The sequence below is a fragment of the Epinephelus fuscoguttatus genome, linkage group LG10, assembly GCF_011397635.1.
Source record: "Epinephelus fuscoguttatus linkage group LG10, E.fuscoguttatus.final_Chr_v1".
NCBI lineage: Eukaryota > Metazoa > Chordata > Actinopteri > Perciformes > Serranidae > Epinephelus > Epinephelus fuscoguttatus.
In genome coordinates this window covers 15,410,151-15,427,662 of record NC_064761.1, presented here as the reverse complement: position 1 = coordinate 15,427,662, position 17,512 = coordinate 15,410,151, and the positions used below count along the sequence as shown (strand labels likewise).

General features: G+C 41.7%; 1 protein-coding gene across 4 annotated transcripts in view; it reads right to left on the bottom strand.

Moving 5' to 3' along the window:
• lrp8 (low density lipoprotein receptor-related protein 8, apolipoprotein e receptor) overlaps positions 1–17,512 on the bottom strand; it is a 232,208-nt gene that overhangs the window by 59,473 nt on the left and 155,223 nt on the right. For all 4 annotated transcript variants that reach the window (XM_049588390.1, XM_049588392.1, XM_049588391.1 and 1 more), the window contains exons 5-7: positions 9,696–10,070; positions 3,688–3,810; positions 1,199–1,321 (exon numbers count right to left, since the gene is read on the bottom strand). In XM_049588390.1, coding sequence (XP_049444347.1) covers positions 1,199–1,321; positions 3,688–3,810; positions 9,696–10,070 — 621 coding nt within the window. The remainder of the gene's footprint in view (positions 1–1,198; positions 1,322–3,687; positions 3,811–9,695; positions 10,071–17,512) is intronic.

The following is a 17,512-nucleotide window of genomic DNA, read 5'->3' as shown; positions in this document are numbered from 1 at the left end:
TTTCAAACCGGGAAAAGATAATTCTTGCGGTATTATAACATCCAAAATCTAAGACAATATCTAGTTTCATATCGCAATATCAATATATCTAGTTATTGCCCAGCCCTACAACAAATGCAGGACAGCAGAACCAAGTAAACATGACAGTAAAAAATACATGATTGCAAATGTTTTATGAGTTAGGAATTCCATTCAAAACATTTGCTAGACCTGTTTTTTCTTTTACTTGTAAAGCACTTTGGTCTCAGCTCTGTTGTTTTAAATGTGCTATATAAACAAATTGGTATGGTATGGTATGGTATGGTATGGTATGGTAAGGATACACACACTGCCTTATAGTGAGTGATGCTTAACATAAATATAACTTCATTTTGAGTCATTTTGCATTGCTTTGTCCTGGCCTTGGAACTATCACGTTCTCACTGTTGCAGGAAATGGCATTGCCAGATATAGCTACAACAAAGAGGAGGTGCAAGTCTGCCTTGTGATATACTGAACATCATGTTTAACATTAATGTTATGGTTACAGGGCAATCTCATTACAGTGTATATCCATCTGCCTCGAGATCAGAGCTCGCTGAAAGGGCAGCACTCTCACATATAATTTGATACCTAGATGCCTGGTTTGAGATCACTCTACTTCAGAGCAGGACTGTGAGTGAAGTGCAGTTCCCTTGAGTAATCTAAGAGACTTCGGCTTGTACTTGTGTAACAGTTAAAAGTTACAAGCTATATTTACTTGAAGGATTTCGATTAACAGGTATGTTTTTCTGAACTGCCTCACTCTGTTTGGAGCTGGATTGCACTGCTTGTGATGTAAGATCCGTGACAGAAGCTCGCTAAGTGGTAATTATCTATGGTGTGTGGATAATCTGTGTGGTTCCTTATGGCTAATGTAGTCCGGTCACGTTTTCCTGGCTAAGATCGCACTAGAGGGCAGAGTCGCTTGGCTCTTTGATCATAACAAGGCAGTTGAGAAATGTCCTGATTTACCCTGCCTTGATCAAATGAAGCTCCTTTTACTTAGATGAGTGACCACCCACATTAGAGGCAGTTGATGATGCCTGGGTATGAGCGTGTGCATCGGTGCTATTACACCAGCATGTACACGCATGTATGTATGCCTGAGGTGGTGAAAGACCTAATGAGTATGTGGGTATGTAGGTGTGTGAAGAGAAGCAGAGACTAATTATCTTACCGCACTCCTTCATGGGTTCATCAGACCAATCCTTGCAGTCTTTCACATTGTCACACACCTTGCTGCTGTCAATACACTCCCCGTTCTTACAGCGGAACTTTCTTGGCCCGTCGCACTTTGTGACTGTGGTGGAGACGACAAAGTTCGAGATCAGGTTCTTACTTACTGAACTACATCCATTTCAGCAAGACACACACAAGGTTCAGGGACGTTAGTAGGTGTTTTAAACAAATCCTGAACAGCTGAACCAAATCTACAACAAAACCCAATACCACCAAAATGCAAACTGCTAACATATCATGACTGGTAGCACAGACAGTTCCAGAGAGAAAACATTTTCTTATTCTTTTGTATATATATAAAAGTAGGTTGGCAGATACAGTATTGTAACTATGATGCTTTTGCAAACAATACTGTGAAATTATGTTGCAATTTGTGCAGATAGTCAGCCAGGAAGTTGATTGTTCTTGCTCACAGTAGGAGCTAAAGTGATTAGTTATAGCTATCTACTATACCATTTTGATAATAGATAGCCGGTGGAGCTTATTGAGAGCAATATTAAGATATGTCAGAGATTCCCATAGATAAGATTTTATTTTATTTAAGGGTCCAGTATGTCAGATGTAGTGGCATCTAGCAATGAGGTTGTGGATTGCAACCAACTGAATACCCTTCCGCTCACCCCTCTCTTTGAAAACCTGTAGAGAAGCTTTGGTTGCTTTCAGGTAACCTCTCTTGATTGAGGGTCCTTTCTGGGTTCAGTAGAGACATGGTGGTGCAACATGGTGGGCTCCACCATGGATGTATTAAAAGATCTGGATACAGCATTGGCGGCCGGGCTCAATTCATTTCTATGAAAGTTGCTCAGTGGCGCATGAAGCCAAAATCGCTCTATGTCCGCTGTATGAAATACACCAGATGATCAGTGCTGCTTCTGCATCACTGGGCCTATAGAGCAGGTGCACTGGAGACTTAGGGCCATCGAGCATGGCTAAGCAGCTGAGAACAACAAAGCGGCCAACTTCTACTGGCTCCACTAACTTGAGCGGGGATAAAATAATTTAATCTTGTGGCTCTTGTTGACTTTCTAAATGCTATTGGACAGAATTGATTAAATCTTGGTTGTCATGCTCAAAAAAAAATGTATCTACTGATTTATAGGCGTCTGTTTCCTGATGTAAATCTATGGGGAAAAAAGTCTTTTGGGCCCAATGGCATCATGTGACAGACCCTGGAAATTGCAGTACCACTGTTTGGCCACTACGAAAATTGTCTGCAAAGCCCAGCACAGTTCCCACAGGCCTGGGCTCCAAGGAGAAGGACCTGCCCCCTGTGTAGATATGAAGGGCTCATTTTATGCTAATGAAAACCCAACAATTCCTAGTTTCAGGTAATTAAACACTAATGAAAACCTAATTATGAATATATTCCCTTTCTGCCAAAAGACCACCCTCCTACACACTGCAAGTTTCACCATGGTTCGTAACAATGATTCCACATCACTTATGAGAGCCTGCAATTATTTTACACACACACACACACACACACACACACACACACACACACACACACACACACACACACACACACACACACACTCATATATATATGTACAATACAGGATGCCACCTCCACCCCCCACCACCCCCAAAATGAAAAAAGAATAAGAGAAAAGTACATAAATAACTAAAATAAAAAATAAAATGCATCCACAGAGGCATGCACACATGTTCTCTACCGTGCCCTTTTTGAAAACTATGAGGAGTAAAAAATCAATTTCAGGTTCACAGGTGCACTTCAAAACACTGGCTTCAACATAAAGTTCACAGCTGGGCACATTGCATAAAGATGACCTTGAGCTTTTCTCTGTGCCACAATATATAAGCATAAGGTGATGTGTTGCCCTATGCAGTAAAATATATCTGTATCACTGTTGTTTGCAAATGGAATAATGCCCCTCTCTTTCCACAGTCACATTTCACTGTGAACACTTCTTGATTATGTTCAATGAGATTTAAGGCACAAACATACTGAGCATCTTAAAACACTTGGACATCGTGGCCTCTTACACTTCCATTCCTTGATGCCATGTTGCTTTAGCAGTGCATATCTTACTTCTTTAAACAGTTTCTCATGGGGAAGATTCAACTAGTGCAGCCAACTGCAGCCATCTGTGCTTCTTTCTACTGTATCCCCTGTGAATCTTCTTAGTGGTATTAAAGTTGTAATTGGATGGATTTTCAGGGTGAATCAAGTATGACAAAAGGAGTAAAAAAACACACTGAGATGATGCCTTGCGAACAGAAATTACACTTGCAAGGATTGCATTACCACTTTTCTTAGCTGTAGAATATGGAATATGAATCTTGCCACAACACTCAGATGAAAAACTATCATACGGCTACCTGCGCCAAGTGCATATGTGAAAATGAATATTACACAGGTTTGAGTTTCACTTTGAACATCTCGTACTCTCATCAGTCACTTACCGTTGACACAGCCAGCTTCATCACTGTAGTCCGGACAGTCATGAACTTTATTACACTGTTTGGTGCCGTGGATACAGGATCCATCACCACACTGGAACTCATCAGGTCGACACGTAAGCAGGGCTGGGGGGACACAAACCACGCACACATACACATTAGATTTAGCTGGCTTGTTGTATTATTATTAGCGAGACAATGTCATCAATTCGTTTCTTCTATATAAAAATACAAATTTCATAGCACAAGACAGCATTTTAAAAAACACACTCAGTCACTGGTGGAGAAATAAAGCCTCATAAACACTCTTAAACATTTACTCTAATGTAAGCAAAGTGAAGAAAACACACACAAGAATACAACACTCAGGCCATCATCATTTCTCTTCCTCATTTTTGTCTATGAAGATGTGCATTTGTTTTCAGAGTCTGTTGTGCTTGTTTAATCAGGCCAACTTGGAGTGCATTCCAATCCTACAGTAATCAGTCATTCACAACTCTTACCTGCACAGAAAAAGCCCCAATGGAAATGAAAACCAGGCAGCTATTCATTCACTGTCTGAGGAAAACCCACATCCAGTGACCTATTGAGTGTGTGTGTATGTGCAAGTGTGTATGGGCATTTGTTTGTGCTTGCTCTAACGGCGGAGGGCAGGTTTATTTAACTCATTCGTCTTTTTAACTGGCTGTTTAATTATTCATGTGTTGTGTTTTGGACTGGCTCTGCCGAGGGAATGGAGGCAGACATGATCAATGGCTGTGGAGACCGCAAGAATGCGTGGCACACATTCACTGTATCGGGAAATATGGAATTAAACACAGCCACACACACTGTTTCACACTGAGTGAGCAGACATCCACAACAATCAAACTGTCAGGATAAATGTTGGCATCTTACATTTCTGTAAACCACCTATATGGAATATTGGGCGTTATTATGTCGTGGATGTGTTGAAACTTTACATTTCTTAACATCTGAACGATGCTGTGGCTAATGTTTGGTAACGTTTAGGCAAAAAAAAAAACTTTTTTATGGTAAGGAAAAGTTAATGGTTGGCTGAAAATACCAGGTTCAGTCAGGAAGACTTTAGTCAAAGAAAACTTTATTTCCATTCGCAGTATTATATTTGGCTGTATGGCTCTGTTCTGGGGCCCCTCTGCCTTTCCCTTTCCTTCCATTTATCAATTTTCATCTGCTTATCCTGAGCGGGGTCGCAGGGCTAGCGGGCTGACTAAGGTAATCCAGTCGCCTCTCCCCAGCAACACTTTCCAGTTCCTGAGATGTTCTGAGGCCAGATGAGATATAAAATCTCTCCAGTGTGCTCTGGGTCTGACCCAGGGCCTCCTGTCTGTTGAATGTTCCTGAAAACCACTAACAGAGGCGCCCAGGAGGCATCCTGACTAGATGCTCGAACCACCTCAACTGGCCTTCTTTGAGGCAAAGGGGCAACAGTCCTACTTCGAGCTCCCTCTTGATGTCCGAGCTCCCTCTTGATGTCCGAGCTCCTTACCCTATCTCTAGGCTGAGCCCAGCCACCCGACAGAGATAACTCATTTCGGCCGCTTGTATCCACGACCTCATTCTTTTGATGTCAACACAAAGCGCATGACCATAGGCGAGGGTCTGAACGTAGATGGACCAGTAAACTGAGAGCTTTGCTTTCAGGCTCAGCTCCCTTTTCACCACAACAGTTTGGTGCAATGCGCCCATCACTGCAGATGCCACGCCAAACCGCCTGCCCATCTCACGCTCCATTTTACCCTCACTTGTGAACTCCTTTGCTTGGGGCAGTAACTCTCTTCCAACCCAGAGGGGCCAATCCACCATTTTCCAGCAGAGAGCCACGGCCTCAGACTTGGAGGTACTGACTCTTATCTTGACTGCTTCACACTGGGCTGCAAACAGCCCCAGTGCATGCTGGAGGTCACAGTGTGATAAAGTAAACAGAACCGCATCATCTGCTCAGAGCAGTGATGCAATTCCTAGGTCCCAAAACAGGGCACTTTCCTCTCCCCATCTGCGCCTTGAGCTCCTGTCTCTAAATATCACAAACAGAACTGGTGACGAGGGACAACCCCTGGTGGAGGCTGACATTTGATAGCTGTCTCAGCCAGGTGTCACGCCATCAACCATACCCTCCGCTCCCCGATAACAAAGTCAGCTCATATACATGTAATCACAGCTACGTCACTTTAGACACATTGATATGATACATGTGTAGTGCACAAATGTAACGTATCTGAGGTTTGCAGAAATGTACAATGCCAATATTTTCCTCTGGCAACAGGGCTGTCCACAGATTCACATTCTGTAGTTGAGCAGATGCACACACACACGTCAAATGACCAAACTCAAATGCATGTATGCAGCAAGACTGGCACACATTTTCATGAACAGATGCAAAAGCTGACTCAGGCGTTTAATGCTCAAACAAAAAAAAATAAAGATAAACACATATTACTGCTAAAATCAGCAAAGTGTGGAAGACATAATCCTGTGCCATCACAAAATGTGCTGATTCTTTCAGCCAAATGATTGGGATCTGAGCTCAGCTAATTATGATAAATCCCCAGGATGAATAGTAATAATAACGGATTGCCATCTGCAGAAATGTTGGCAGGAGGGAAAGGAGAGAACCAACCCGAGATACGATTTGACCATTCCTCATTTACATTAACCTCCTGTCACCCTCCTCGCAGTCACTTGTCTCAGCATGTCTGTGAAATAACACAGGATTATTGAGACAGATGTTTCAAATAAGATGGGAGATAATAACCAGGGGACGGGTCCGTGGGAATGAGCCAGTCTTGGTGGAATAGAGGAGGAGGAGAGAACAAACTGGAGATATGCAATGATTCTCACATTTCTAATTTACATTGAAATGTTGCACCTCCCTTAGCTGAGCGCTGCTCCCTCATTTACATTACACAGACATCTAAAACTATTACATCTTGTTTGACACAAACCTCCCAACCGCCCACTTTTATTCACACTGTGGTGAGCATGCACACAGACCCAATCAAATACATATAGTACACACAGCTCCTGTCTCATCATATCTGTGAAATACTGAACATGGTTATTGAGACAGATGACTCCACCGGCTCATGTAGACAAGGCAAGAACACTTCACTTGCTGTCACTCTATCAGAAGTCATCGCTATTCAAATTTGTTGCTGGGTTTGTTTTTGTTTGTGTAGATATGCAGTGCTTTTTTATTATTCATGGCATTATTCTCAAATAATAATATACTGTTGCCAAAACTAAAGTTAAAAGTTATCTCTCAATTAAACAGGCACACTGGTCAACATCATTGCGTTTCTTGTTATACATTTACAGGTATATTAGTTGACTGCCTTTGTCATCAGGAGGTGGACAGGATGGCGGATGGTGTAACATCTGGGCGAGACGGCTGGCGAGCTGCTGACCACTATTTGAGACTGACACACAACAACACTTTGTTCTTTAGTGAGACATTTAGGCATTTCCAGCAGTGGTTGTGCCCCCAAACATAGGTGTTTTTTAGCAACCTGTCGCTGTGTTGCCAGCAGTGTGTCTTCCCCCAAATGTGGGTGTTTTATTAGCAAGTGATCACTGCATTTCTTGCAGCATTTGTGCCCACAGAAGTGTTTTTTGTAGTGACCCATCAATGCGTTTCCAGCAGCTTTGTGCCACCAAATGTGGGTGTTTTTAGCTAAAACATGCTCTTTTCCTAACCAAAACTAAGTGGTGTTTGTGCCTAAACATAACCACATGCTAACCACAGCATTGATGAAACATAAAGAAACGTAAAGTTTTGCCAGCATCCATTTAATAAGGTGATAATGGCATTTTGAACATACTGGTCGATTAAGCAGGAGCCATCTGACCCAGTGGTTTCCAACTGGTGGGTTGTGGTCCAAAAGTGGTAGCGGCACCATTCTGAATGAACTGCAGGTGACTTGCAACTTTATTTTCAAGTGCAATGAATTTCCAACACACAGCGTTAATTTGAGGTGCTGTCTCCTGCTGCTGAGGGTGCAACCAATGGACAGCTACTTAACAGAGACAGAAAACTAGCCCAAAGACATGGCCAAACACAAGTATGACGCTGAATGTGTTAAACTGTGTGAACCTGGACTAAGGAGAACTAATGACTAAGGAGAAATCCAGTTGGGAACCACTGTTCTAAGCTATAACGCTGATGACCACTAATGTCTATTTAATAGAGAGATAATATTCAAAATGGGTGTCTGGGAAGTCACAAGGACAAAAGTCCTATGAGGGTTAATTATTTCAGAAAACCACTTAATAGCCACCTATCAAACTCATTTACTTAACAATAATTAGAAGTATGAATAGAGAGATAATGAACAGGACAGGTTACAATAGTTAAAATGAGTATATCAGAGTTATTTCAGGTAGCACGACAGATCCGGAAGACTGTGAATCATCGTGTTAAATTGTTCTGGAAAACGAACATTCAACTTCTATCCTTCCAGTACAGATTAAGTGGACGTAGGGACAAAAATTTGATGCCCAGGAAGATTTAGGTGGAAGATTCTTCCCTAAATGCTATGACTCTGATGCTCATTTGCATATTGTTTTTAACCTTGTTGTCATATGATATTCACATCAAGGCTTATTCTATTATACAGTGCATACCTACATATTTATCTGGACCTCAAAGACAATAAATAGTAATGACCTGTCGGCCTTGAGAAATCGTGTCTGGAGAGATGGGAGGGTTATAAGGAGTATTATTATTCATTACATGCAACGTACACATTGCCACAGCTGCTTATGCTGGGGTTGTGTGGTAATTCACTTTTAGAGTGACTGCGTCAGACTGGAGTGCCTTTAAGTGCCGTACCAACCCTCAGTGACTGTAGCATTATTTCATTATTTGCATTTGCATGTACATAAAAATCTGTATGTAAGCACAGACATGATCTCCATGTATACATGTGTCTGTGAAAGTGTGTGTGGAAGTGTGTGTGTGAGTGTGTGGCAGCGCAGTGTGCTTGTATCATGTCCTATGTGCGAGGCTGCTGTCATCTCACTGAGTGGTGTGTGGGAGTGTGAAGAGGAGACCAGATGGGGGTCTCGCTTGATGAAGGACCTTCACCTCCCACACACGCACACACACACACACACACACACACGCACGCACACTTACACAACAAACACATATGGTCAAACACACTCTCAGATTCTCCTTCTGCTTACACAGATCACATGGTTGCATGGCAACACACTCATGGATCATCATGATAAAGTTAGCATTGATCTTCCTTCAATCATGTGGCAGCACAATGAGATTTGTCTTGTAGTCTTTGTTCACAATACACAGCATGTCAGCCTTTGAAGTATTTTCCTTCAGTAGTGGCGAGCCACACACATAACCATTGTTCTACAACATGAATTATTGTTGCTATGGATTAATTAGGCCTACAGCTGGTAATAACTTTTTATCATTTATCATGACATTATTTTTTTAAAGCCCCGACCTACCATGAATTTAGCCTCCAAATAAGTACCGTGTGTAGCCTTTGTGTCATGGAACATATATATTACATTAAGGAACCATAACATTGCAACTGGATGACATATTCCTTCATTACAATGAACACTGTTAATGTAAATTACAGGCAAAGCAGTGTCCCTGAGCAGTGCAGTGACATCAGGGCTGCTCTCTGGAGACTGAAAATGCAGTCATGGAGCTGTTTCAGGACAGGACAAACTACATTGACACAGTGTTTGTTTTAATTGAACTATATGTTAGTGGCTTCTTTTATTGTTTTTTTTGGCATGCTATGCCACTGGGGAATATGCTATATCATGCTGTGGCTACAAAAGAAATATTGCTGATTGGGTACATTCAGTCTCCTCAGGGTTTCTTGATAATAATGAAAATGACAGCAGCATTATCTTGTAGAAGTCCATTCAGTCACACACTCATTTACACACTAATTTACACACCCACTCATCAGTCCAGCCACATTAATATAATATATCCACAGATGACTTACGACAGTTTGCTTCATCCGATTTATCCTTGCAGTCTGCGTCTCCATCGCACTTCCAGTTCATGTGGACGCACTCGCCGCTCCCACACTGGAACTCGCCCACCGGGCAGCGAGGTTTCTGGGGCTCTGTCCTCCGGCTGCAGCGCTCCATGGACTCGTCCGACTTGTCCTTGCAGTCCGGGTCGCCGTCGCAGCTCCACAGAGCGGGGATGCACTCGGAGTCATTGCAGCGGAACTCGTGCTGGCCGCAGGTGGGAGCCGTGCACTTCTCTTCATCGCTGGCATCCCCGCAGTCGTCGTCTCCATCACACACAAAGATTGGGGCCACGCACTTCCCATTGTGGCACTGGAAATCTTTAGAGGGGCAGGCCTTGGCATCTACAGGATGAATAGGACAAGGGAATGGAAAATGGAGGTTAATATTTTAAGAGACAATGTTTCTTTCATTTTATTGATTATGTATAATCTGCAATACATCTCATTATACATATGGAGGCTCTTTTATAAGTAGAGTGAATTATGGAAACTAAATCAAGCTGTCAAATAAGGCCATCCACTTTAAGTTTACAACTTCAGTGCATGTAAAAGTAGATGAGAAAAAATGTGAGTTAGAGGACACTGCATATACAGTGTTCAAACTCCTTGAGGGAGCAGGAATATAGGCAGCAATAAGTCTTCCTCTCCATCCCCAGAGATGGAATGAAAGACAGTGTTGGTGTTAAAAATTTGAGTTAATGAGCGGAGGGCAATTCCAGATGTTCCTTGTTTGCTCTGGGGCTTTCGCTCACTGGTGAGCGTAAAAGAAAGAGTTTGATTTTAACTCAAACTAGTGACTGTGCATGGTGCTGAGGAGATGCTGAGGAGCAGCTCTCTTAAGCATACATTCCTTGGAAGTCAAGGAACAGCAAAGTGTAGCAGGTGGAGGAACAAAGACAGGTTGTGCTGTAACTGTTCAAGTAAAACAGGATAAAGGACTAGGGTACAAAAAAAGGAAAACAGGGCCTCATGGGAAAAGCACATATTCTGCACTATTAAATATGAATAAATATTGTCTCAACAGCAACCACAAAATCTTAACCCTTTAAGGACAAGGACCCCTTAGCTATTTCATATATTGTATATAACTGAGTTACACTTGAGATAACTCTCTGAATATTTTTTTGCTCTTCTCTCGTTTGCATTTGCCTGTAGCTGCTAAGTCAGCAGCAGTTGTAGCCTGAATAGATGTGTTAACCTCACCCTCTGCACTTTTGCTCCTTGTTCCGGACATGGACAGTATGTCAGAGCGTCTTGCTTAAAAAGTAACAGAATGATACACTGTTGCTCACAAGAATGTCAATGTGTGTGTATTACTGGAATAATAATACAGCAAATTGGCCAAAATATTTCAACAGAATGTAAATGGGGTGGCTGTGGCTCGGAGGTGGAGCAGGTCTTCGATTCCTGGCTCCTCCAGTTCGCATGTTGAAGTATCCTTGGGCAAGATACCAAATAGAATTTCTCCCGATTCTTCCATTGGTGAGAGTGGTTGAATGTTTTTTTTGTAGCAGGTGGCACCATTTTTGGTAGCTTCGGCCACCAGTGTGTGAATGTTATATGTAGTGTAACAAGTGCTTTGAGTGGAAGACTAGACAGGCGCTATAAAAATGCAGTGCTTTACCATTTAAATGCTAGCTATGTATTGTAAATGTTCAATTAATAGCTGGAGGTATTATTTCCTTTAATCATTAAATTAAACAGACTAATAGAAGTTTTAGGGTAGTTCACCTGTCATTATGGATAAGTGCCGCACAGTGATTTAGTGCTAGCTAGCTCAAATATATGTATACCTCCTTCATTTAACCAGGTAAAAGCCTTATTGAGATTAAAAATCTCTTTTTCAAGAGTGGCCTGGCCAAGAGGGCAGCATAAAACATTGCAACAAGTTACACTGAGGCAAACAGACATATACAACTGCGCACGGATTTGTGGGTAACAATAATCTTTTGTTAATGTCGTGTACTGTAACTTAAATGTCTTTTTTATTTAGGCCAATTTATCTTTGCTAATAATACATTAGATTAAAACTTAAATTATCAAACAATAATTTGGTGGCCCCCCTGCAGTCACTCTGGTGCCCCCCTAGGGGTTGTAGATCCCCTGTTAAAGACCCAGGTTTTAAACAATGAATGCAACCATAACTACACTGAAACACACTGGACAAACGTAATATTGTACCACATTAAGCACAAGGTCGAGAGCATATGTGCAGCAGCAGTCCAGTATGTGGAAGCAGGTGTATAATGAGCAGAGTGGGGGCACAGCTGCAGGTGCCTGCTGCAGTGCAGAGCCCCCCACCACCACATGTGTTTGTGTGTATACATCTCTGTGTGGTAATGTTTGAACAGAAATTCCTGCGGAGTATATTTATGTGTATCATTATCTGTGCATATGTTAATTTCTTCTCCTACAGTATCTCTGGGACCTCTGGGACATCATGAAACAGTGATGAATAATATTTAAACTTTTTACGCATGTGTGAGGGTGTGTTGTTGCTGATATGCTGGCAAACTGTTTGTTTCCTCTTTGCCATATCCCAGCAGTGACAGTGCCTAATTCGTGCCAGGTTGGACAAATCAATTTGCATCATGTATTCTGCTTAAAAAAACAACAACAACAAAAACACTTGTCCTTTGATGTAACTCTCTTCTCTGGGCGACTGACATAACCGCTTCACTCTCTTCCTCTCTTTTACCTACCCACACAGTGCGCCAAAGGGACTCATTATGATAATAGGCTATTGGATTCCCTGCTAGCTATTACTGCTAGCATGCTAATCATCCCCACTCAGATCTAAGTAATTTAATTAACATGAGCACATAAACAACATCAGCAGCGCCCCGGCAGAAGCTCAGGTGGTTTGGGGGTCACGTAGGGTGTTTGTGCAAACAAATACTGGGCAAACTTATAAAGTGATTATTTTATAAACTTTCAATACAAACAGCAAGAGGCTTTTCGCTTATGGAAATTATCAACATGTTTTGCTTCATCCCAGAGGGTGATAATGTGTTGCTAGTCGGACTAACACCTTTTGTTTTTTGAGCTTTAAAGAGTTTTTCATTAAAGCAGCAAGCTTGGTCAGCCAGGTGTGTTGGCTATAAACAGCAGGGCTGGGATAAGAAGCTTGTTAGTATGGCTCCCACTGGGATATTGAACTACAAAAAAAAAGATAGTTTGCTCTCGTTACCTTTATTTCCACTACAGGAACGGGCAGGTGGCTTGCAGTTCATCGAATTTATGTCTCATGGATAAAAAACAACTTTAGCTTGAGTTTAAAATTCACAGCAACACAGGCAGTATTAAACCCATTCATCCAAAACATCCTACAAGAGTTACAAGAGGTTTACAAAGGCATCTTTTTCTCTTCTTTAGATTTCCCTCCATCTCTGGATCCCTGGATCCCTACACATTTCAGCTATGCCCTTTGTTTCTGTCTGCTGACAACAGAATACTGAAGCCTGGTTAATATGAAAACACAGAGCAGCAATATACAGTATACGTCTAGGTAAACAGAAGTCATACTGAGGTTAGAAAAAACAATAGTTGTGGAACACTTTGGATTCATGGTAGTTTGAATGTTTTGGCACATCAGAGCTTCTGACTGATCCTTTGCATTATTCATTAATGGCCAAACCAGGTTCAGGATTAGCCTGGAAACCAGACAAATCTAGGAGCTCATGTGTCATTTGCTCTGGCAGATCCATCTCTTTCCCCTACCATTCAAACATATTTCCACCCAGCCTTTTCCTGGGTGGGCCAGTCACAACCATTTATCTAATTTGATGCAGATTTGATACAAGCATTGACAGAGCAGCATTACCAGTCTCTGCACAACTCTCAGACTAGGTAGTGCTGATTAAATACGAATCAAAATTCTGTTACTGCATTGCCTATTTCCTGTCTCGATGGATTTCAGAAACACACATTAGTGTACTATTTAGCTGTAATTTGATAAAGTTTGGGACCTGGCCATTGTGTGTTGCTTGAAAACAGATCAAGCACCCCTCAACTTGCATGTGTCACTCGGCGCTATGTTACATGCTTCGCTCTGGTTGGTTGTAGGGAACAATTCATTTCTCTGATTGTCTATCCACTTGTGTCCAGAGGCATTTTGGTCTGTGCCCATTAATAACAGCCACTGGAAATCAAAAATGAACAGAGAGGTTCTAAACTGGCTTAGGATCATTCTCGACTTAAAACCTGATCCCTTACTAGAAGTTAATCTATTTTCATTAAACTGATTGCTTAAACAATCATAAACTAATGAAAACACTGTTGAGACATTTTTAGTATCTACTGTATCTCAGATCACTGGTATCACTGCTGTAGTAAAGTGTTTTTTAACATGACCCCATAAACCCTGCTGTTTCCTGTTTCAGAGATGATGCCACCTGCTCAACCTCCGCAGTTCTGCTCTGTGCATGTTAGTTTTTCCCCGTAGGTTCACTGAACCAGATAAACATATTTAAAGCCTTTAAATTATTCTATCCTCTGCCAAGAAACTCTAAAAGTTTTAGTGTTGGTTGTGCTGCAAGAAAAGTATAATGTTCCTGTTTTTCGCAATCAAGGAATTTCCCTTTGTCTTGTTGGGTAATCCAAAATATTTGCTTTGGAACGAGACATCTTGCAATAGAAAAACACTGTGCAGGAGACTTAAAAATTAAGAAATGCGCCTCATTGCTTCTAAATAAGTGATTTACTGAAAATGCAATATTTGACATCTATCAGCCCTTAAACATCCACATATAAAACGTTCTAGGTCGAACTTCCCGAATCACACAGAGCACAGGACCACATCAGGTGTGTGTTACTTCAATCCCTCGATCCTATCACCTAGCTACGTCAAAGCTGACACACGCCAAGAAGACTTCGGCCGATCACTCAGTGAAGGCGGTCTCTCAGTTAACACAGGCCAAAACCAATCCTCAGAAACAGAGAAGGGGGAGATTGAAGAGGAGACAGGTGCTCGGAGCAGCACATGGGGCGGTAGATCCATTGATAGATTTGAGAGTAGAAATGTCCTTTCCCACCAAATGAGAGCCATCCCCAGAACAGCGGGCAGGCAGATTTAATAGCAGATAACAGCAGAGAGGATAGGTGGTCAGATGTGACAGGTGCTAGATTAGAAACAGTGGGATAACAGTCAACAAACTCTGTCTTCCTCATCCAAGTAACCAAGGAAATCAAAATAAAACAATTGGTAAGTTGTTTAAGTTGCCTGTAATAGGTGCCCCAGGATTCCTACTAAATACTAAATTCAACCGTAAAAAAAAAAGAAAGCCTTAAAAACAAGCGTTAAGAGAAATCAGTGTAAAGGAGCCGGACTCCTGACTGTTAATTAAACACATCCATCCAATGGATTATTCTACCAATTACAATTTTAAATAGGTAATCAGTATTTTGTAACTGATTACATCTTGACAGTAACCTTCCCCACCTGCAGGTGATTGTGTTTAACTCGGGGTCGAAGCTTTCTATCCATCCATCCCCAGACCCTCCACTGGACAGCTAATAGATGGAGCAGGGAGATAGGGCACAGCTCATTGACCTTGATCTGAAGGACAATTGAACTCTCTTCCAGCACAGACTAGTCTCTAAAGCAAGCAGCTATGCATGCACACACACACACATACACTCCTACATGACCAACAGTGGACTGCCGCCGAGCCCTGACCAAGTGTGGACCTTTGTTTCTCTTGATTTTAAAGAAACAAAAGTTGAATAGAAAAGTTGCTTTTGAGGTCTTTTTCTATATTACTGCACATGTGCTTTTTTTTTTTTTTTTTTTTTTTAAGAAATTGCCAAGAGGGGCCTTACATCCTTGTGTGACGTCTATCTATCAAAGAGGGGACCCGCATATACTGCAGTGGACTGTCTATGCCCGTTCTTTCGTCTTATGAGTGTTTGATTACCGCAAATAATTTCTTTGTTTTTTAAAATTGAGAATTTAACTTTTATGTTATTATCACTATTTAAACAGTTAAACTCTGTGATAAAAAAATATAAAGAAAATAATCAGAGCCACTTTAAAGTAAAAGCTATGTAATCTCAAAGAAACACACTTGAACAGAGTCACAGACAAACACACACGCACACACACACAGGTGACCATTAAAATCCAATTCCAGACACTATACACACACAGGCACACACACACTTCTCTCTATGAGTCACTGGGTTTACTGTTTCTGGAGCGTGGAATCCAATCAGACTCTGGTCTAACATGTCAGCCACTGAGCCGTGGTGTGGGAGCATGTAAACGTGTGCACAGGCATACACACATGCATTCGCCCACGTACATACGCCTGTCACACACTTTAGTTCACCAGGTGTGCTAGCAGAAAAGCAAGCTAAAGATCACAGATCACCTCCAACAACCAGACGTGGAAATAAAACATTTACTTCACAGCACTGCGTAAAATGCAGCACTTAACCGGAAACAGAAACACATCCACTCCGCAATCTGCTAAAAAACAGACAGCAACAGCTGAAGGCATTTTAGTGGAGAGTAGGCTTAATGGGCCGTATAGTAGACAAGCAACATGTTCATCTACTCTGTGAAATATCAATATGTATGCCTTATCTTTCACATGAGAGCATCAATAAAAAACAAATCCGTGTTGAGTCAAGCATGCCTTGTACTGTCAGATACACAAGGGTAATTGCAAACAAATCACCATCTATATTCATGAGGATTGATGAGAGGGAAAAAAAAAACAAAAGAGGATGGAAAATTTCTGTTCAATTATTCACCATTTATTAAAATACCAGCCCAAACTGCATCCAACACTTCAATGCGTGTTTTCATCAGGGCCATGCAGGATGAGTACCCAGTGCCTCAAAACATTATTTTCACATGGAGCTGGGCAGGGCACCAGACAGGAGTTTCTCATAGTTCTGCTGGTTTGAGAGTAACTTGAGACCTGTGTTGTTGCATGACCTGTCACTTTGCACCCTCTGTTCTCCATTGAGAATCTAACCTGATAAAGCAGGATCCCCCTCACCAAAACAAAAGCAAAATGTCATGTACTTGGAGACAAATCAGGTCAGGTCATGTTACTTTATCTATACCCGTAGGGAAATTTGGTTTCCCTTATCTGGACACTGGAGCCTCGAGTACTTGGCTACAGTAAATACAATTTTCAACAAAGTGCTCCGGTAATAACAAATACAAACGGGGACTGCAACAGAGGAGCGACGACGTACATTTGTGCAGATTATTGTTAAGTCTTTTTTGCAAGACAACTGACAAATTGAAACTAACAGTGCAATGCCACATTGTTTCCTAAATAGCAAGCAACATCTCACTAATGATGGTTGACCCACTTTACCACCTGCACACATACTGTAAATTAGCAGGAAGTAGAATTTTAAGGTGAAATCAGTGTGCAATTACTTGATAACTCTTTTTAGGGGACCAAGGAATAAAATTACAGGGTGCCAATTTTGAATTGCACAAATGTAGCGTAGAAATTACTAGGCATTTCACATCATTTTCTTGCACTCCACAGCTCCACAGCGCTCAGACACATCTTCATGAATTGAGTCAGTACTTGGAGGACAGTTAGCTAATGTAGCATTTGCTATGTATGAGGCACCATTACCCTCGATATCATTAAAACAGCAGGAAGAAGAGTGCCAGAGGCGTTGGCATCCCTGCGTCTGTAACAAGATGGTTGCGTGTTGCACAGGTCTAGAAATGTTAGCCTTCCACTTAGATGGGGGCTAAATGCTGAGGAGCTGAGGAGGAGGACAAGAGGGAGGAGAGGTAGTTTTAGATC